The sequence below is a fragment of the Salvelinus fontinalis genome, unplaced genomic scaffold (assembly GCF_029448725.1).
Source record: "Salvelinus fontinalis isolate EN_2023a unplaced genomic scaffold, ASM2944872v1 scaffold_0545, whole genome shotgun sequence".
NCBI classification, from domain to species: Eukaryota; Metazoa; Chordata; class Actinopteri; order Salmoniformes; family Salmonidae; genus Salvelinus; species Salvelinus fontinalis.
This window is the reverse complement of record NW_026600754.1, coordinates 78,436-101,049: the sequence shown is the minus strand read 5'-3', so window position 1 is coordinate 101,049 and position 22,614 is coordinate 78,436. Positions and strand designations below refer to the sequence as shown.

At 48.1% G+C, this 22,614-nt stretch overlaps 1 protein-coding gene across 1 annotated transcript in view; it reads right to left on the bottom strand.

Moving 5' to 3' along the window:
* The window catches only part of LOC129846452 (netrin receptor UNC5A-like), a 75,591-nt gene that overhangs the window by 5,577 nt on the left and 47,400 nt on the right, over positions 1-22,614 (bottom strand). The window contains exon 7 of the mRNA XM_055914386.1: positions 19,849-20,016. Within this exon, the coding sequence (XP_055770361.1) occupies positions 19,849-20,016 (168 nt within the window). The remainder of the gene's footprint in view (positions 1-19,848; positions 20,017-22,614) is intronic.

Genomic DNA, 22,614 nt, shown 5'->3' with positions numbered 1-22,614 from the left:
GACCATAAACACATAAAAACAACATAAAACAGGTCAGGACCGTTACAAGAATGCAAATGCCTAAGAAAAGGAATTGAGAAACCAATCCAACCAAAAACAAAGAGACCCGGAAAACCTGAGTCTACGCCTTCACTATGGTGAATCACTAAAACAATACAGAAATACACGAAGGAAAAAGAAGGAACAGCACGTCAGAAATCAGCTCAATGTAATTGAAGAATCCATAGAATCTAACCACTTCTGGGAAAATTGGAAAACACTAAACAAACAACAACACAGGAAGTTATCTATCCAAAACGGAGATGTATGGGTAAACCACTTCTCCAATATTTTTGGCTCCATAACAAATTCCAATTGGCTATACGAAAACTCTTTAAATCATCCTCAGCTCTGGCATCTTACCCAATATTTGGAACCAAGGACGGATCACCCCAATCCACAAAAGTGGAGACCAATTTGACCCCAATAACTACCGTGGGATATGTGTCAACAGCAACCTTGGGAAAATCCTATGCATTATCATTAACAGCAGACTAGTTTATGTACTGAGTAAATGTCAAATTGGCTTTTTACCAAATTACCATACGACAGACCACATATTCACAAAATATGTGAAAAAAGAAACAAACCAAAACAAAGGCAAAATCTTTTCATGCTTTGTTGACTCAATTTTACATGAGGGTCTGCTGTACAAATTGATGGAAAGTGGTGTTTGGGGAAAAACATACACATTATAAAATCCATGTAGACAAAGAACAAGTGTGTAGTAAAAATTGGCAAAAAATACACACATTTCTTTCCAAATGTCTACAGTTAACTAGTTGGCCCTGTCCTGTGATATCGTCGGACGGGGCCACAGTGTCTCCCAACCCTTCCTGTCTCAGCCTCCAGTATTTATGCTGCAATAGTTTGTGTCGGGGGGCTTGGGTCAGTCTGTTATATCTGGAGTATTTCTCCTGTCTTATCCGGTGTCCTATGTGAATTTAAGTATGCTCACTCTAATTCTCTCTCTCTCCCTCTCCTCCCGGAGGACCTGAGCCCTAGGACCATGTCTCAGAACTACCTGGCCTGATGACTCCTTGCTGTCCCCAGTCCACCTGGTCGTGCTGCTGCTCCAGTATCAACTGTTCTGCCTGCGGCTATGGAACCCTGACCTGTTCATCGGACGTGCTACCTTGTCCCGGACCTGCTGTTTTCGACTCTCTCTCTCTCTACTACATCTGCTGTCTCTAACTCTGAATGCTCGGCTATGAAAAGCCAACTGACATTTACTCCTGAGGTGCTGACTTGTTGCACCCTGTACACACTCTGTGATTATTATTATTTGACCCTACTGGTCATTTATGAACATTTGAACATCTTGGCCATGTTCTGTTATAATCTCCACCCAGCACAGCCAGAAGTGGACTGGCCACCCCTCAGAGCCTGGTTCCTCTCTAGGTTTCTTCCTAGGTTCTGGCCTTTCTAGGGAGTTTTTCCTAGCCACCGTGCTTCTACATCTGCATTGCTTGCTGTTTGGGGTTTTAGGCTGGGTTTCTGTGTAGCACTTTGTGGCATCAGCTGATGTAAGAAGGGCTTTATAAATGCATTTGGTTGATTGATTGATCTGGTTATTCTGTCCCCAACCAATAAGGGCCAACAGCAGCACCTAGACCTTCTGCACAGATTCTGTCAGACCTGGGCCCTGATACCACAAATACAAATTCCATCTAGACACCATTGCCCTAGAACACACAAAAAACTATACATACCTCGGCCTAAACATCAGCCAGACAGCTAACTTCCACAAAGCTGTGAACGATCTGAGAGACATGGCAAGAAGGGCCTTCTATGCCATCAAAAGGAACATAAAATTTGAAATACCAGATTAGGATCTGTCTAAAAAAACTTCATTCAGTTATAGAACCCATTGGCCTTTATGGTTGTGAGGTCTGGGGTCCGCTCACCAACCAAGAATTCACAAAATGGGACAAACACCAAATTGAGACTCAAATAATACATGCATAGCAGAATTAGGCCAACACCTGCAAATGATCAAAATCCAGAAAGGTGCCGTTAAATTCTACAACCACCTAAAAGGAAGCGATTTCCAAACCTTCTTTAATAATTAAAAATTGGATGTAAAAAATGTATCACTAGTCACTTTAAACAATGCCACTTTATATAATGTTTACATACCCTACATTACTCATCTCATATGTATATACTGTACTCGATACCATCTACTGCATCTTGCCTCTGCCGTTCGGCCATCGCTCATCCAAATATTTATTTGTACATAGTCTTATTCATTCCTTTACACTTGTGTGTATAAGGTAGTTGTTGTGAAATTGTTAGACTACTTGTTAGATATTACTGCACGGCCGGAACTAGAAGCACAAGCATTTTGCTACACTCGCATTAACATCTGCTAACCATGTGTATGTGACCAATACAATGTGATTTGATTTGTGTGAATTCCATCTCTCTGCCATCTCCTTCCTAGGATACATCATCTCTGCAGGACATATACAGATGGATCCAGACAAGGTGGGAGCGGTGGTGGATGGGCCTCAACCCACGACCAGAAGTGCAGCTGCAACTGCTGCAAGTGCAGCTTACTCATTTCTACCGCAGCTTCACCCAGGGTTACAGAATCCTGGCTTCCCCACCTCTCAGCACTCACCTCTCCCAAGGTTCCCTTCACGTGGTCTCCAACAGCTAATCAGGCAATCTCGAACCTCAAACGTCGATTCACTACAGCCCCCCGTCTTAATCCATCCAGACCCGTCCCGTCAGTTTGCGGTGGAGGTCGGCGCCTCGGATGTCAGAGTGGGGAACGTCCTGTCCCAGCGTTCTGCCCAGGATCAAAAGCTGCACCCCTGCACTTTCCTCTCCCATTGTCTTACCACTGCTGAGAGGAACTAGGAACATCGAGAACTCCTCGCCGTCAAGATGGCGTCGGAGGAGTGGAGGCACTGGTTGGAGGGGGATGAAGCAGCCATTCTTAGTGTGGAATCTGGAATATCTCAGATGACCCAGCTTAGTACACCCCACACCTAACAGGCATGAACGTAGTCAGATATTCCCTCTCTTTCTGGGGTATATTACCCCTCTTTCTGGGGTATATTCCCCCTCTTTCTGGGGTATATTCCCCCTCTTTCTGGGGTATATTCCCTCTCTTTCTGGGGTATATTCCCCCTCTTTCTGGGGTATATTACCCCTCTTTCTGGGGTTTATTCCCTCTCTTTCTGGGGTATATTACCCCTCTTTCTGGGGTATATTCCCCCTCTTTCTGGGGTATATTCCCCCTCTTTCTGGGGTATATTACCCCTCTTTCTGGGGTATATTCCCCCTCTTTCTGGGGTATATTCCCCCTCTTTCTGGGGTATATTCCCCCTCTTTCTGGGGTATATTCCCTCTCTTTCTGGGGTATATTCCCCCTCTTTCTGGGGTATATTACCCCTCTTTCTGGGGTTTATTCCCTCTCTTTCTGGGGTATATTACCCCTCTTTCTGGGGTATATTCCCCCTCTTTCTGGGGTATATTCCCCCTCTTTCTGGGGTATATTACCCCTCTTTCTGGGGTATATTCCCCCTCTTTCTGGGGTATATTACCCCTCTTTCTGGGGTATATTCCCCCTCTTTCTGGGGTATATTCCCTCTCTTTCTGGGGTATATTACCCTTCTTTCTGGGGTATATTCCCCCTCTTTCTGGGGTATATTCCCCCTCTTTCTGGGGTATATTCCCCCTCTTTCTGGGGTATATTCCCCCTCTTTCTGGGGTATATTCCCCCTCTTTCTGGGGTATATTCCCTCTCTTTCTGGGGTATATTCCCTCTCTTTCTGGGGTATATTACCCCTCTTTCTGGGGTATATTACCCCTCTTTCTGGGGTATATTACCCCTCTTTCTGGGGTTTATTCCCTCTCTTTCTGGGGTATATTACCCCTCTTTCTGGGGTATATTCCCCCTCTTTCTGGGGTATATTCCCCCTCTTTCTGGGGTATATTCCCTCTCTTTCTGGGGTATATTCCCCGTCTTTCTGGGGTATATTCCCCCTCTTTCTGGGGTATATTCCCCTTCTTTCTGGAGTATATTCCCCCTCTTTCTGGGGTATATTACCTCTCTTCTGGGGTTTATTACCTCTTTTCTGGGGTATATTCCCCCTCTTTCTGGGGTATATTCCCCCTCTTTCTGGGGTATATTCCCCCTCTTTCTGGGGTATATTCCCTCTCTTTCTGGGGTATATTCCCTCTCTTTCTGGGGTATATTACCCCTCTTTCTGGGGTATATTCCCCCTCTTTCTGGGGTATATTCCCTCTCTTTCTGGGGTATATTACCCCTCTTTCTGGGGTATATTCCCTCTCTTTCTGGGGTATATTACCCCTCTTTCTGGGGTATATTCCCTCTCTTTCTGGGGTATATTACCCCTCTTTCTGGGGTATATTCCCCCTCTTTCTGGGGTATATTCCCCCTCTTTCTGGGGTATATTTGTCACGTTCCTGACCTATTTATGTTAGTTTTGTGTGTTAGTTGGTCAGGACGTGAGGTTGGGTGGGCATTCTATGTTATCTGTTTCTATGTTGGTTTTGGTTTGCCTGGTATGGCTCTTGATTAGAGGCAGGTGGTTTGCGTTTGCCTCTAATTAAGAGTCATATTTAGGTAGGGCATTCTCACTGTTTGTTTGTGGGTGATTGTCTCCTGTGTCTGTATGTATGTTCGTACCACATAGGACTGTAGCGTTTGTTTGTTTCGTTTCGATGTCGTCTGTTTTCCTGTACGTAAGTTTATGTTTAGTTATGTAAGTTTATGTTCAGGTTGCGTCAACGTCGTTTTCTTGTTTTGTAGTTTGGAAGTGTTTTGTTTCGTTTCGTGTTTGCCATCATCGTTGTTTAATAAAGATGGCTTATTTCCCAAAGCCTGCGTTTTGGTCTGAGGATCCTTCTCTCCTCACCTCATCTGAGGATGAGGAGAGCACAAGCCGTTACAGAATCACCCACCACGCTAAGACCAAGCGGCAAGGGAAAACGAAACGGAGTAAGGGACAGGAGAGAAAGGAACAATGGACATGGGACGATGTTTTGGATGGAAAGGGTTGCTACACTTGGGAGGAGATCCTGGCTGGGAGGGATCGCCTCCCATGGGAACAGGTGGAGGCATTGAGGAGAGCAGAGGCTACCTGGGAGAGGAACCGGAGCTATGAGGGAACGCGTCTGGCACGGAAGCCGAAAAAGCCCGTAAGTAATTCCCAAAAATTTCTTGGGGGGGGGCTAGGAGATAGTGGGCCAAGGGCAGGTAGGAGACCTGCGCCCACTTCCCAGGCTTACCGTGGAGAGCGGGAGTACGGGCAGGCGCCGTGTTACGCAGTAGAGCGCACGGTGTCTCCTGTACGAGTGCATAGCCCGGTGCGGGTTATTCCACCTCCCCGCACTGGGAGGGCTAGATTGAGTATTGAGCCAGGTGTCATGAGGCCGGCTCAACGCGTCTGGTCTCCAGTGCGTCTCCTCGGGCCGGCATACATGGCACCTGCCTTACGCATGGTTTCCCCGGTTCGCCTACATAGCCCGGTGCGGGTTATTCCACCTCCCCGCACTGGTCGGGCAACCGGGAGTATTCAACCAGGTAAGGTTGGGCAAGCTCAATGCTCAAGAGTGCCAGTACGCCTCCACGGTCCGGTATTTCCGGCACCACCTCCCCGCCCCAGCCTAGTACCTACAGTGTCTACACTACGCACTAGGCTACCAGTGCGTATCCTGAGCCCTGTTCCTCCTCCACGCACTCTCCCTGTAGTGCGTGTATCTAGCCCGGTGCCTCCAGTTCCGGCACCACGCACTAAGCTACCAGTGCGTCTCCAGAGCCCTAAACACACTGTATCTTCTCCCCCTACTAATCCTGATGTGCTTGTCCTCAGCCCGGTGTCACCAGTGCCGGTACCACGCATCAGGGATAGAGTAGGCTTTGAGAATACAGTGTGCCCTGTTCCTGCTCCCCGCACTGGTAGGAAGGTGCTTGTCATTAGCACGGTGCCTCCAGTTCCGGCACCACGCACCAGGTCTACAGTGTGCCGTATCCGGCCAGAGCCATCCGTCTCCCCAGCGCCATCTGAGCCATCCGTCTCCCCAGCGCCATCTGAGCCATCCGTCTCCCCAGCGCCATCTGAGCCATCCGTCTCCCCAGCGCCATCTGAGCCATCCGTCTCCCCAGCGCCGTCTGAGCCATCCGTCTGCCAGGAGCCTGCAAAGCCGCCCGTCTGCCATGAGCCTGCAAAGCCGCCCGTCTGCCATGAGCCTACAGAGCCGTCAGCCAGACAGGAGCCGCTAGAGCCATCAGCCAGACAGGAGCCGCTAGAGCCGTCAGCCAGACAGGATCTGCCAGAGCCGCCAACCAGACAGGATCTGCCAGAGCCGCCAACCAGACAGGATCTGCCAGAGCCGCCAACCAGACAGGATCTGCCAGAGCCGCCAACCAGACAGGATCTGCCAGAGCCGCCAACCAGACAGGATCTGCCAGAGCCGCCAGCGAGCCATGAGCAGCCAGAGCCGTCAGAGAGCCATGAGCAGCCAGAGCCGTCAGAGAGCCATGAGCAGCCAGAGCCGTCAGAGCGCCATGAGCAGCCAGAGCCGTCAGAGCGCCATGAGCAGCCAGAGCCGTCAGAGCGCCATGAGCAGCCAGAGCCGTCAGAGCGCCATGAGCGTCGAGAGCCGTCAGCCTGCCATGAGCGTCGAGAGCCGTCAGCCTGCCATGAGCGTCGAGAGCCGTCAGCCTGCCATGAGCGTCGAGAGCCGTCAGCCTGCCATGAGCGTCGAGAGCCGTCAGCCTGCCATGAGCGTCGAGAGCCGTCAGCCAGCCATGAGCATCGAGATTCGTCAGTCAGCCATGAGCTGCCCTTCAGCCTGAAAAGGCTGGATACCCAGAACTGCCCATCAGTCCAGAGCTGTCTCTCTGTCCGGAGCTGCCTTTCAGTCCGGAGTTGCCCCTCTATCCTAATCTCCCTCTCTATCTTCATCTATCTCTATATTCTTATCTATCCCTCTTTCTTGATTTATCTCTCTGTCCCGGTGTTGTCCCTATTAAGTATATTATTAAGAGGATTTTGTGGGGGAAAAACGAGGGTGGACATTCTTGGAGGGAGGAAGCTAGGATGGATTATGGTGGGGTGGGAACCGCGCCCGGATCCTGAGCCACCACCGTGGTTAGATGCCCACCCAGACCCTCCCCTAGACTTTGTGCTGGTGCGTCCGGAGTTCGCACCTTGTGGGGGGGGGTACTGTCACGTTCCTGACCTATTTATGTTAGTTTTGTGTGTTAGTTGGTCAGGACGTGAGGTTGGGTGGGCATTCTATGTTATCTGTTTCTATGTTGGTTTTGGTTTGCCTGGTATGGCTCTTGATTAGAGGCAGGTGGTTTGCGTTTGCCTCTAATTAAGAGTCATATTTAGGTAGGGCATTCTCACTGTTTGTTTGTGGGTGATTGTCTCCTGTGTCTGTATGTATGTTCGTACCACATAGGACTGTAGCGTTTGTTTGTTTCGTTTCGATGTCGTCTGTTTTCCTGTACGTAAGTTTATGTTTAGTTATGTAAGTTTATGTTCAGGTTGCGTCAACGTCGTTTTCTTGTTTTGTAGTTTGGAAGTGTTTTGTTTCGTTTCGTGTTTGCCATCATCGTTGTTTAATAAAGATGGCTTATTTCCCAAAGCCTGCGTTTTGGTCTGAGGATCCTTCTCTCCTCACCTCATCTGAGGATGAGGAGAGCACAAGCCGTTACAATATTACCCCTCTTTCTGGGGTATATTCCCCCTCTTTCTGGGGTATATTCCCCCTCTTTCTGGGGTGTATTACCACTCTTTCTGGGGTATATTCCCACTCTTTTTTAGAACCCAGTTCCTTCATTTGAATATAAAAATGAATTTCATCAAATAAAACTATGCTATCTTCTATATCTAGGACCCTCAGGATAAGAAATTAGAGCCAGTTTACTGAATGTAAGTACATGATTTACCTTTAGAGGTGAATGTATCAAACCAGTTGCAGTGATAAAAGCGTTTTGTTGTTGTGCATTATCCTCAAACAATAACATGGTATTTTTTGGCTACATTTTCTGGCGCCTCCCTCCTGTCAGCATCGGTCTGGACACGACAGACTGTAGTCAATACCAGAGGCTATCACCTACACTTCGACATGTAGGATCATTATTTATGGACATTTAAATACACTTGGGTTTTTCTTAACAGAATAGCTAGTTCTTTTCGGATTTCAAATCAATTTAATTGGCTATTTTGGTCAATGGTCTTGGTGCCCTGGTTAGATGTCCTTGGTGCCCTGGTCAGATGGCCTTGGTGCCCTGGTCAGATGGCCTTGGTGCTCTGGCAGATGGCCTTGGTGCTCTGGCAGATGGCCTTGGTGCTCTGGCAGATGGCCTTGGTGCTCTGGCAGATGGCCTTGGTGCCCTATCAGATGGCCTTGGTGCTCTGGCAGATGGCCTTGGTGCTCTGGCAGGTGGCGTTGGTGCCCTGGTTAGATGGCCTTGGTGCTCTGGCAGATGGTCTTGGTGCTCTGGCAGATGGTCTTGGTGCTCTGGCAGATGGCCTTGGTGCTCTGGCAGATGGCCTTGGTGCTCTGGCAGATGGTCTTGGTGCTCTGGCAGATGGCCTTGGTGCTCTGGCAGATGGCCTTGGTGCTCTGGCAGATGGCGTTGGTGCTCTGGCAGATTTGTATACATGCTGCTGTGCAGTTTGTTGCTTACCTTACTTTGCTACCTGCCAACTTTACAGTTTTTACTTTTTAATTACGTTTATATTTTTCGTTTTTCCCTCGCTCAACTTTTTTCATTTAACTTTTCCTCCCCCGGACGCTTTATCTGTACGTGGTTCGTCAGGACCTCCATCAGCCGAAGCTAAGTAGTAACAGCCTTACGGCGAGGATAGCTGTGCTGCAAGCCCAGCTTCAGACGCAATCGTTAGGCAAGGGTAATTTAAGTGTAGGAAAGGATGAAACAGCGTCTGTGCCACCAGTAAGTACAGATAGTAGTATAAATCCCCCCCGCACAGTCCCCGCAGCCGGACAACTTTCTCATGGCTTCTGGAGGGAAATTCTGTAGGAATGCTCAACCGGTGTCGCTCATTCAGCCGACAGAAACTTTCAACTGGTTCTCCCCATTAAGCAGCGAGTTGGAGTCTGAGGCTGAGTCTTCTCTTGTCTCTACTCCTCCCGCTACGGGGTCTGAGACGCCGAAGGCTCCCACCATTAGCTCTGACAAATTGATAACCATAGTCATTGGCCACTCCATTACCCCTAATATTTGACTTAAAACGAATCATCCAGCGATCATACACTGTTTACCAGGGGGCAGGGCTACCGGCGTTAAGGCTAATCTGAAGATCCTACACTGTTTACCAGGGGGCAGGGCTACTGACGTTAAGGCTAATCTGAAGATGGTGCTGGCTAAAGCTAAAACTGGTGAGTGTAGAGAGTATAGGGATATTGTTATCCACGTCGGCACCAAAGATGTTAGGATGAAACAGTCAGAGGTCACCAAGCGCAACATAGTTTCAGCGTGTAAATCAGCTAGAAAGATGTGTCGGCATCGAGTAATTGTCTCTGGCTCCCTCCCAGTTAGGGGGAGTGATGAGCTCTACAGCAGAGTCTCACAACTCAATCGCTGGTTGAAAACTGTTCTCTGCCCCTCCCAAAATATAGAATTTGTAGATAATTGGCCCTCTTTCTGGGACTCACCCACAAACAGGACCATGCCTGGCCTGCTGAGGAGTGACGGACTCCATCCTAGCTGGAGGGGTGCTCTCATCTTATCTACGAACCTAGACAGGGCTCTAACTCCCCTAGCTCCACAATGAGATAGGGTGCAGGCCAGGCAGCAGGCTGGTAGCCAGCTTGCCAGCTTAGTGGAGTCTGCTACTAGCATAGTCAGTGTAGTCAGCTCAGCTATCCCCATTGAGACCGTGTCTGTGCCTCGATCTAGATTGGGCAAAACTAAACATGGCGGTGTTCGCCTTAACAATCTCACTGGAGTAAAAACCTCCTCCATTCCTGTCATTATTGAAAGAGATTGTGCTATCTCACATCTCAAAATAGGGCAACTTAATGTTAGATCCCTCACTTCCAAGGCAGTTATAGTCAATGAACTAATCACTGATCATAATCTTGATGTGATTTGCCTGACTGAAACATGGCTTAAGCCTGATGAATTTACTGTGTTAAATGAGGCCTCACCTCCTGGTTACACTAGTGACCATATCCCCTGCGCATCCTGCAAAGGCGGAAGTGTTGCTAACATTTACGATAGCAAATTTAAATTTACAAAAACAAAAATGACGTTTTGGTCTTTTGAGCTTCTAGTCATGAAATCTATGCAGCCTACTCAATCACTTTTTATAGCTACTGTTTACAGGCCTCCTGGGCCATATACAGCGTTCCTCTCTGAGTTTCCTGAATTCCTATCAGACCTTGTAGTCATAGCAGATAATATTCACATTTTTGTTGACTTTAATATTCACATGGAAAAGTCCACAGACCCACTCCAAAAGGCTTTCGGCGCCATCATCGACTCAGTGGATTTTGTCCAACATGTCTCCGGATCTACTCACTGCCACAGTCATACTCTGGACCTAGTTTTGTCCCGTGGAATAAATGTTGTGGATCTTAAGGTTTTTCCTCATAATCCTGGACTATCGGACCACCATTTTATTATGTTTGCAATCGCAATAAATAATCTGCTCAGACCCCAACCAAGGAGCATCAAAAGCCGTGCTGTAAATTCTCAGACAACCCAAAGATTCCTACATGCCCTTCCAGACTCCCTCCACCTACCCAAGGACGTCAGAGTACAAACATCAGTTAACTACCTAACTGAGGAACACAATTTAACCTTGCGCAATACCCTAGATGCAGTTGCCACCCCTAAAAACAAAAAACATTTGTCACAAGAAACTAGCTCCCTGGTATACAGAAAACACCTGAGCTCTGAAGCTTCCAGAACATTGGAATGGAAATGGCGCTTTCCAACTAGCTTGGAAAGACAGGACAGCGCCCTCACTGCTGCTCGATCATCCTATTTTTTCAACTTAATTGAGGAAAATAAGAACAATCCAACATTTCTTTTTGAGAATGTTGCAAAGCTAACTAAAAAGCAGCATTCCCCAAGAGAGAATGGCTGTCACTTCAGCAGTGATAAATTCATGAACTTCTTTGAGGAAAAGATCATGATCATTAGAAAGCAAATTACAGACTCCTCTTTAAATCTGCGTATTCCTCCAAAGCTCAGTTGTCCTGAGTCTGCACAACTCTGCCAGGACCCAGGATCAAGGGAGACACTCAAGTGTTTTAGTACTATATCTCTTGACACAATGATGAAAATAATCATGGCCTCTAAACCTTCAAGCTGCATACTGGATCCTATTCCTACTAAACTGCTGAAGGAGCTGCTTCCTGTGCTCGGCCCTCCTATGTTGAACATAATAAACAGCTCTCTATCCACCGGATGTGTACCAAACTCACTAAAAGTGGCAGTAATAAAGCCTCTCTTGAAAAAGCCAAACCTTGACCCAGAAAATATATTACACTATCGGCCTATATCGAATCTCCCATTCCTATTGGTCACCTGTTCATTGACAAATGGAGGGGAGGGAGAGAGTGAAGGGAGTGGTGAGATTTAATATAGTTTGACTTGGCTGCTGACTGACTGGTTTCATCCTTTGAGTCTCTTCCAGTATGTGTCTGTCTGGGCTGCTGGCTGGCTGGTTTCATCCTGTGGGTCTCTCCCAGTATGTGCCTATCTGGGCTGCTGGCTGGCTTAGTCCTGTGGGTCTCTCCCAATATGTGTCTGTCTGGGCTGCTGGCTGGCTTAGTCCTGTTGGTCTCTCCCAGTATGTGTCTGGGCTGCTGGCTGGCTTAGTCCTGTGGGTCTCTCCCAGTATGTGTCTGTCTGGGCTGCTGGCTGGCTTAGTCCTGTGGGTCTCTCCCAGTATGTGTCTGTCTGGGCTGGCTGGCTTAGTCCTGTGGGTCTCTCCCAGTATGTGTCTGTCTGGGCTCCTGGCTGGCTTAGTCCTGTGGGTCTCTCCCAGTATGTGTCTGGGCTGCTGGCTGGCTTAGTCCTGTGGGTCTCTCCCAGTATGTGTCTGTCTGGGCTCCTGGCTGGCTTAGTCCTGTGGGTCTCTCCCAGTATGTGTCTGTCTGGGCTCCTGGCTGGCTTAGTCCTGTGGGTCTCTCCCAGTATGTGTCTGGGCTGCTGGCTGGCTTAGTCCTGTGGGTCTCTCCCAGTATGTGTCTGTCTGGGCTCCTGGCTGGCTTAGTCCTGTGGGTCTCTCCCAGTATGTGTCTGTCTGGGCTCCTGGCTGGCTTAGTCCTGTGGGTCTCTCCCAGTATGTGTCTGTCTTGGCTCCTGGCTTAGTCCTGTGGGTCTCTCCCAGTATGTGTCTGTCTGGGCTCCTGGCTGGCTTAGTCCTGTGGGTCTCTCCCAGTATGTGTCTGTCTAGGCTCCTGGCTGGCTTAGTCCTGTGGGTCTCTCCCAGTATGTGTCTGTCTTGGCTCCTGGCTTAGTCCTGTGGGTCTCTCCCAGTATGTGTCTGTCTGGGCTCCTGGCTGGCTTAGTCCTGTGGGTCTCTCCCAGTATGTGTCTGTCTGGGCTCCTGGCTGGCTTAGTCCTGTGGGTCTCTCCCAGTATGTGTCTGTCTAGGCTGCTGGCTGGCTTAGTCCTGTGGGTCTCTCCCAGTATGTGTCTGTCTTGGCTCCTGGCTTAGTCCTGTGGGTCTCTCCCAGTATGTGTCTGTCTGGTCTGCTGGCTGGCTTAGTCCTGTGGGTCTCTCCCAGTATGTGTCTGTCTGGTCTGCTGGCTGGCTTAGTCCTGTGGGTCTCTCCCAGTATGTGTCTGTCTTGGCTCCTGGCTTAGTCCTGTGAGTCTCTTCCAGTATGTGTCTGTCTGGGCTGCTGGCTGGCTTAGTCCTGTGGGTCTCTCCCAGTATGTGTCTGTCTGGGCTGCTGGCTGGCTTAGTCCTGTGGGTCCCTCCCAGTATGTGTCTGTCTGGTCTGCTGGCTGGCTTAGTCCTGTTGTTCTCTCCCAGTATGTGGTTCATCTGATCAACCATAGAAGTCCCTACCAGCTCTCATTAACCAGATGGGACACTCCCAAAAAAACATTACACACTTTATCATCACTGTGTTCCTTAAATTGAGGAGCATCCTACTAGTTCCAGAATTGGGATGCCAGGATGGAAAAGAGCTTTAGCAAGGTATCTCTGCTACATTCTTCCATTGGGATGCCAGGACGGAAAAGAGCTTTAGCAAGGTATCTCTGCTACATTCATCCATTGGGATGCCAGGACAGAAAAGAGCTTTGATGTACGTCTCTGCTACATTCATCCATTGGGATGCCAGGACAGAAAAGAGCTTTAGCAAGGTATCTCTGCTACATTCATCCATTGGGATGCCAGGACAGAAAAGAGCTTTGATGTACGTCTCTGCTACATTCATCGGTTTTGACTGGGTGACAAGACTTTTACTAACTTCCTAAAAGTTGCAAGACTCACACGGCAGTTCAAAAATAACAACAACGACAAAAAAGAACCGTTTCCGAATGCTGTTCAACCGTTTACACAAACCAGTCACTACAACCCTGAATTAACGCACAACTCTATTGCTGGAACATATCGTTATTTATTTTATATATCTCTGGGAAAGATGTGGAAAAAAACCCTCAGAAGAACACCACAGCGATAGATAACTAATGATCAACAAAGAATTCTGCCTCTGGAATAATTAGTGGATTTAAATAAAAAATCAGAATTGCTGCTAAAACATGTATTTTTTTTTAAAAAGCAGCAGGATAAGAAAACTACACTGACAGAAACCACAAGCCCAGTCTACCATAAACAAAACCCGACAACTAGCCACCGTATTAAAATGTCAGACAAGGCAAATCCTCATGTAAATTATTCACACTGAGTATGTATCCCAAATGGGCCCCCTATTCCCTATGTAGTGCACTGCAAAGTAGCGCACTATAAAGTGAAAAAAGGGGCCTATTTGAGACACAGATATGAATCTAAAAGACATTACACAGCTCCAAAATGTCATTGATTCATTCTAGCCCCCTGTCTGATAGTCTCCCGGTCGACCCATGTAGTCAGTAGCACATTGAACCTGAAAAGGTCACAGTACTAATGGCGATGCATGCGTCTATATCTAGAACTTAAAAGGATTCTTTGATTGTCCCCGACGGGAGAACCCTTTGAAGAATGCTTTATGATTCCAGGTAGAACCCTTTAGGGTTCCATGTAGAACCCTTTCCACATAGGGTTCTACATGGAACCCAAAAGGGTTCTACATCAACAACAACAAAAAGCGTTCTCCTTGGAACAAAAAAGGGTTCCCCTTTCGGGACAGATGAAGGACCCTTTTGGCCACAACATCTCCACAAAATGCCCACAAAATGATGTGGAAACTGAGGTGCACTTCCTATCCTCCTGCCAAATATATGACCATATTAGAGAGACATATTTCCCTCAGATTACACAGACCCACAAAGAATTTGAAAACAAATCAAATTGTGATAAACTCCCATATCTATTTGTTATATATTTTTAATGTAACCTTTATTTAACCTTTATTTAACTAGGCCAGTCAGTTAAGAACCAAGTATTATTTAAAATACCCCGGCCAAACCCGGACGACGCTAGGCCAAATGTGCACCGCCCTATGGGACTCCTAATCACAGCCGGTTGTGATACAGCCTGGAATCAAACCGGGTCTGTAGTGATGCCTCTAGCACTGAGATGCAGTGCCTTAGACCTCTGCGCCACTCGGGAGCCCAATGGGTCACAGCAGCAAGATTGTTGCCACAAGAAAAGGGCAACCAGTGAAGAACAACCACCGTTGTAAATACATCCCCATTTTTCTGTTTATTTATTTTCCCTTTTTGTACTTTAACTATTTGCACATCGTTATAACACTGTATATAGACATAATATGACATTTGAAATTGGAACTTTTATGAGTGTAATGTTTACTGTTCATTTTACAATTTTTATTTCACTTCTGTTTATTATATATTTCACTTGCTTTGGCAATGTTAACATACGTTTCTCATGCCAATAAAGTCCATTGAATCGAGAGAGAGAGAGAGAGAGAGAGACAGAGAGAGAGAGAGAGACAGAGAGAGAGAGAGAGAGAGAGAGAGAGAGAGAGAGAGAGAGAGAGAGAGAGAGAGAGAGAGAGAGAGAGAGAGAGACAGAGAGAGAGAGAGACAGAGAGAGAGAGGAGAGAGAGAGAGAGACAGAGACAGAGAGAGAGAGAGAGAGAGAGACAGACAGAGAGAGAGAGAGAGAGACAGAGAGAGAGAGAGAGAGAGAGAGAGAGAGAGAGAGAGAGAGAGAGAGAGAGAGAGAGAGAGAGAGAGAGACAGAGAGAGAGAGAGAGAGAGAGAGAGAGAGACAGAGACAGAGAGAGAGAGAGAGAGAGACAGAGAGAGAGAGAGAGAGACAGAGAGAGAGAGAGAGAGAGACAACAAATGAGTAAGACAGTAAGAGCCCACTTTCCCCAGACAGACAGCGCAGAGCAAGCAGAGCTGTGATAGAGGTCAAGCCCCAGTCTATCCCTCATCTACAGAGTGGACATGCAGTGTCTGGTGTACTGGCCTCTCCCCTCAGTCTCACACTCCGTCTAAAATGCCACCCTATTCCCTATATCCTGTAAGGTCCGATAGGGCTCTGGTCAAAACAAAAGTAGTGCACTATTATAGGGGTAGGGTGTCACTTGGGACGAGCCCCAGCCTCAGTCCCCTCTCTGTCTCACTACACTGCCCACACATGCCACAATGCAATTTGTGTTACAGTGCCCTTAGGGTTGGAATTACAAGGAGACTCTTGGGGGGGGGGGGGGGGGGGTCCAAACAATTTTTGCCTATTCTGAGACCACGTGTAATCTCCTTAAAGCTTACGGAGGTGCTCTGCCTGCTTTGTTATAGGGAGCACCTTGCATCCCCGGGTACTCCTGAGATTGAACCCATGAAGGCACTGTTTTAATCAGAACAAATCCACCTCTTGTTGCTGTGCAGATTCCACATCCTACTGCTGCTTTTGGTCTTCTACCGTTTCCTGTGTTTTTTTCTCCCCTCTAGGAGCATTAGTTGTATTCCGAAGAGGCCATATTACTTTCACTCCAGCCTGACGCTACCGGGGGGGTGACGTCTGACTACCTTGTCCTGGGAGTGATGATGCGATGAGATGTTCTAATGAGATCTCTGATTGGTTGCAGTAGACTCGGGTACTAGGGAGCAGGAAGAGTTGAAGTTAGAGTCTGACGGAGGTGGAGGGATTAGCTCTCTGCTGTTGAAGGGGCATAGGATATTTGTGGAATATTTTCTTGGGGTCATCTCTCTCTCCACTCTGCCTTCACACCGCTATGCCTCTACCTCCACTCTGCCTCCAAACCGATCTGCCTCTACCTCAACTCTGCCTCTGCCTTCACACCACTCTGCCTCTACCTCCACTCTGCCTCCAAACCGATCTGCCTCTACCTCAACTCTGCATATGCCTCCACACTGCTCTGCCTCTACCTCCACTCTGCCTCCAAACCGATCTGCCTCTACCTCAACTCTGCCTCTGCCTTCACACCGCTATGCCTCTACCTCAACTCTGCCTCTGCCTCTGCCTTCACACCGCTCTGCCTCTGCCTCCACTCTGCCTCTGCCTCCACTCTGCCTCTGCCTCCACTCTGCCTCTGCCTCCACACAGGAATCGAAAGATGTCTTAACTCCTGGTGTGTAAACTCTGGTGTGTAAACTATGGTGTGTAAACTCTGGTGTGTAAACTCTGGTGTGTAAACTCTGGTGTGTAAACTCTGATGTGTAAACTCTGATGTGTAAACTCTGGTGTGTAAACTGATGTGTAAACTCTGGTGTGTAAACTCTGGTGTGTAAACTCTGGTGTGTAAACTCTGGTGTGTAAACTATGGTGTGTAAACTCTGGTGTGTAAACTCTGGTGTGTAAACTCTGGTGTGTAAACTCTGGTGTGTAAACTCTGGTGTGTAAACTCTGGTGTGCCGTCTCCTATAATTCACCTTTTTATTCCCAATATTTTACCACATGACTAGAGTGCCGAACAATAACAGTACTTTGCTCTGCCACCGTACCACGACTAGTGATTATGTCTGCGTACCAAATGGCACCCTTCCCAAATGACACAATATTCCCTATATAGTCCACTACTTTAGACCAGGGCCCTATGTCACCCTATTCCCTATATAGTGCACTACTTTAGACCAGAGCCCTATGTCACCCTTTTCCCTATATAGTGCACTACTTTAGACCAGAGCCCGATGGGCTATATAGGGAATAGGGTGCAAATTGGGACGCAGACATAGACTTAGGCCAGTTGAGAACAAGTTCTCATTTACAACTGCGACCTGGCCAACATAAAGCAAAGCAGTGCGACATCAAGAACTACACAGAGTTAAACATGGAGTAAAACAGACATACAGTCAATAACACAATAGAAAATACTATATACAGTGTGTGTGCAAATGTAGTAAGATTAGGGAGGTAAGGCAATAAATAGGCCATGGTGGCAAAGTAATTGCAATTAAGCATTAATACTGGAGTGATAGATGTGCAGAAGATGATGTGCAAGTAGAGATCCTGGGGTGCAAAGGAGCAAAATAAATAACAGTATGGGGATGAGGTAGTTGAATGGGCTATTTACAGATGAGCTGTGTACAGGTGCAATGATCTGTAAGCTGCTCTGACAGCTGATGCTTAAAGTTAGTGAGGGAGATATGAGACTCCAGCTTCAGTGATTTTTGCAGTTCGTTCCAGTCATTGGCAGCAGAGAACTGGCAGGAAAGGCGGCCAAAGGAGGAGTTGGCTTTGGGGACCAGTGAAATGTACCTGCTGGAGAGCGTGCTACGGGTGGGTGCTGCTATGGTGACCAGTGAGCTGAGATAAGGCAGGGCTTTACCTAGCAAAGACTTATAGATGACCTGGAGCCAGTGGGTTTGGCAACGAATATTAAGCGAGGACGAGCCAGCGAGAGCATACAGGTCGCAGTGGTGGGTAGTGTATGGGGCTTTGGTGACAAAACGGATGGCACTGTGATAGACTACATCCTATTTGCTGAGTAGAGTGTTGGAGGCTATTTTGTAAATGACATCGCCGAAGTCAAGGATCGGTAGGATAGTCAGTTTTACGAGGGTATGTTTGGCAGCGTGAGTGAAGGAGGCTTTGTTGTGAAATAGGAAGCCGATTCTAGATTGAATTTTGGATTGGAGATGTTTAATATGAGTCTTGAAGGAGAGTTTTACGTCGAACCAGACACCTAGGTATTTATAGTTGTCCACATATTCTAGGTCAGAACCGTCCAGAGTAGTGATGCTGGACGGGTGGGCAGGTGCGGGCAGCGATCAGTTGAAGAGCATGCATTTAGTTTTACTTGCATTTAAGAGCAGTCGGAAGCCACGGAATGAGCGTTGTATGATATGAATCAGGGTATGAATCAGGTATCTGATCTGATAGGTATCTGATATGAATCAGGTATCTGAATCTGAATCAGATATGAATCAGGGACATGGGTTTTACCTCACAGACTACAGGGAGGAGAAACAGAGATGTGTGGCTACAGACTGACGACACAAAGGTATATTTTACCACTCTACTCAAACCAATCTAATCACAGACAAACAACCAAACAGCCAACCACCCGCTCACCAGCTTAACAATTATACCTAATCGCAAAATAAATTGATGGAAAAACAAGCAGCCAATCTAAATATTAACTAATGTATCTAAACACAAAGATTTAAATGAGCCAAAACAAGTCAAACAGTGCTAAGCCAATCAGAGCCAAGCAGAGGTGGAGCCACAGAACAGGAAGTAGCCTAGCTGAATGCCCGGGAGCGGTTGAGCGGGCGGTGTTACCTGGGCAGGTGGCGGTGAAGGACAGGAAGTAGTCTAACTGAATGACTGGGAGCGATTGAGCGGGCGGTGTTACCTGGGCAGGTGGCTGTGCAGGACAGGAAGTAGCCTAGCTGAATGCCTGGGAGCGGTTGAACGGGCGGTGTTACCTGGGCAGGTGGCGGTGCAGGACAGGAAGTAGTCTAGCTGAATTCCTGGGAGCGGTTGAGCGGGCGGTGTTACCTTGGCAGGTTGCGGTGCAGGACAGGAAGTAGCCTAGCTGAATGCCTGAGAGCGGTTGAGCGGGCGGTGTTACCTGGGCAGGTGGCGGTGCAGGACAGGAAGTAGCCTAGCTGAATGACTGGGAGCGGTTGAGCGGGCGGTGTTACCTGGGCAGGTGGCGGTGCAGGACAGGAAGTAGCCTAGCTGAATGACTGGGAGCGATTGAGAGGGCGGTGTTACCTGGGCAGGTGGCGGTGCAGGACAGGAAGTAGCCTAGCTGAATGACTGGGAGCGGTTGAGCGGGCGGTGTTACCTGGGCAGGTGGCGGTGCAGGACAGGAAGTAGCCTAGCTGAATGACTGGGAGCGGTTGAGCGGGCGGTGTTACCTGGGCAGGTGGCGGTGCAGGACAGGAAGTAGCCTAGCTGAATGCTTGGGAGCGATTGAGCGGGCGGTGTTACCTGGGCAGGTTGCGGTGCAGGACAGGAAGTAGCCTAGCTGAATGACTGGGAGCGGTTGAGCGGGCGGTGTTACCTGGGCAGGTTGCGGTGCAGGACAGGAAGTAGCCTAGCTGAATGACTGGGAGCGATTGAGCGGGCGGTGTTACCTGGGCAGGTTGCGGTGCAGGACAGGAAGTAGCCTAGCTGAATGACTGGGAGCGATTGAGCAGGCGGTGTTACCTGGGCAGGTGGCGGTGCAGGACAGGAAGTAGTCTAGCTGAATGCCTGGGAGCGGTTGAGCGGGCGGTGTTACCTGGGCAGGTGGCTGTGCAGGCGCTTTTCTGGACATTCTGTCCGTCGCAGGCCAAGCCCCCGTTCAGCGGCGTTGGATTGGTGCAGCTGCGGCTCCTCCTCTGCCAGCCCCTCCCACAAACTGCGCTGCACGCCGACCACGTTGTCCAGGTAGACCAACCGCCGTTCACTGTCACCGTGATGAAGTGATGGAGGGAGAGGAGGAGGGAAGCCACGGAGTAAGGTAGGGGAGGGAAGGATGGAGCGAGCGAGAAAGGAGAGGTGGTGGAAGGGGAGGGTGGGATAGAGGGAGGGAGAGGGTGGGTGGGTGGGTGGGTGGGAGGGAGGGAGGGAGGTAGAGAAAGTACAGGGATGGAGAGATCGAGGAAGGTAGGGAGAGGAGGAGGGAGTGAAGGGAAAAGGGGAAGTGGAAGAGAGGAGTGGAGGGAGGGATGAAGCGACAAATCAGCCAGGGTTACCCGACATGATCCTGTCTTACTACATGTATCATGGACAGATATATATATTAGTGGGATCCTGTCTTACTACATGTATCATAGACAGATAGATATTAGTGGGGTCCTGTCTGGCCACATGTATCATGGACAGATAGATATTAGTGGGGTCCTGTCTGACCACATGTATCATGGACAGATAGATATTAGTGGGATCCTGTCTGACCACATGTATCATGGACAGATATATATTAGTGGGATCCTGTCTGACCACATGTATCATGGACAGATAGATATTAGTGGGATCCTGTCTGACCACATGTATCATGGACAGATATATATTAGTGGGATCCTGTCTGACCACATGTATCATGGACAGATAGATATTAGTGGGATCCTGTCTGACTACATGTATCATGGAAAGATTGATATTAGTGGGATCCTGTCTTACTACATGTATCATGGACATATATATAAAGCTGGGGTCCTGTCTGACTACATGTATCATGGACAGATATATATTAGCGGGATCCTGTCTGACTATATGTATCATGGACAGATAGATATTAGTGGGGTCCTGTCATGTGACTACTGTTCTGTAGGTGTGTCGCTGTCAGCTGCCATGTGACTACTGTACTGTAGGTGTGATGCTGTCTGCTGCCATGTGACTACTGTACTGTAGGTGTGATACTGTCTGCTGTCACGTGACTACTGTACTGTAGGTGTGATGCTGTCTGCTGCCATGTGACTACTGTACTGTGGGTGTGATGCTGTCAGCTGCCATGTGACTACTGTACTGTAGGTGTGATAATGTCTGCTGCCATGTGACTACTGTACTGTAGGTGTGATGCTGTCAGCTGCCATGTGACTACTGTACTGTAGGTGTGATAATGTCTGCTGCCATGTGACTACTGTACTGTTGGTGTGATGCTGTCTGCTGCCATGTGACTACTGTACTGTGGGTGTGATGCTGTCTGCTGCCCTGCCAGGTAGACTCTTTGACAATGTAACTATGGTTATCTAGGCTTTATCTCTGGCTACAGTCAATGACAAGGTAACATATCCTATTTGGAGCACTACTTCATAGCCCTATAGTCCCTGGTCAAAAGTAGTGCACTACTTCATAGCCCTATAGGTCCTGGTCAAAAGTAGTGCACTACTTTCATAGCCCTATAGGCCCTGGGCAAAAGTAGTGCACTACTTTCATAGCCCTATAGGCCCTGGGCACAAGTAGTGCACTACTTCATAGCCCTATAGGCCCTGGGCACAAGTAGTGCACTACTTCATAGCCCTATAGGCCCTGGGCACAAGTAGTGCACCACAAAGGGAATAGTTTGCCAGTTGGGACGGAGCCAATGTACATCCTGACTAGAGTCATTGACAGGTGCACCAGCGGGGTAGGCTACCCTTTTCCTTGAGCTGGGAACAAAGTGACCACCGTGGGGGACAGGAACAAACGTGACACTTGCCTAATGTTGATGGGGATAAGAAAGAACGTGACACCCTGCTGCTCTTGACCTTGGTTCCATGTTCAAGAAATAACTGCAGAAATACATAAACACACCTGCTCGTGTGATGTGGTATGTACACTAGCTGTGAATATACACACCTGAGCTGTGGTATGTACACTAGCTGTGAATATACACACCTGAGCTGTGGTATGTACACTAGCTGTGAATATACACACCTGCTCGTGTTCTGTGGTATGTACACTAGCTGTGAATATACACACCTGAGCTGTGGTATGTACACTAGCTGTGAATATACACACCTGCTCGTGTTCTGTGGTATGTACACTAGCTGTGAAAATACACACCTGCTCGTGTTCTGTGGTATGTACACTAGCTGTGAATATACACACCTGCTCGTGTTCTGTGGTATGTACACTAGCTGTGAATATACACACCTGCTCGTGTTCTGTGGTATGTACACTAGCTGTGAAAATACACACCTGCTCGTGTTCTGTGGTATGTACACTAGCTGTGAATATACACACCTGAGCTGTGGTATGTACACTAGCTGTGAATATACACACCTGAGCTGTGGTATGTACACTAGCTGTGAATATACACACCTGCTCGTGTTCTGTGGTATGTACACTAGCTGTGAATATACACACCTGCTCGTGTGCTGTGGTATGTACACTAGCTGGGAATATATAACTATGTTAACAAGCATTCTCTTTCTCAAACTAGATACTGTCCGTGTCCAAATATCCATACTAGCGTACTAAATACTTAAACTGCACCCTATGTCAATTCAAATCAAACTTTATTTATAACATGCACAGAATACAACAAGTGTAGACTTCACTGTGAAATACTTTACTTACA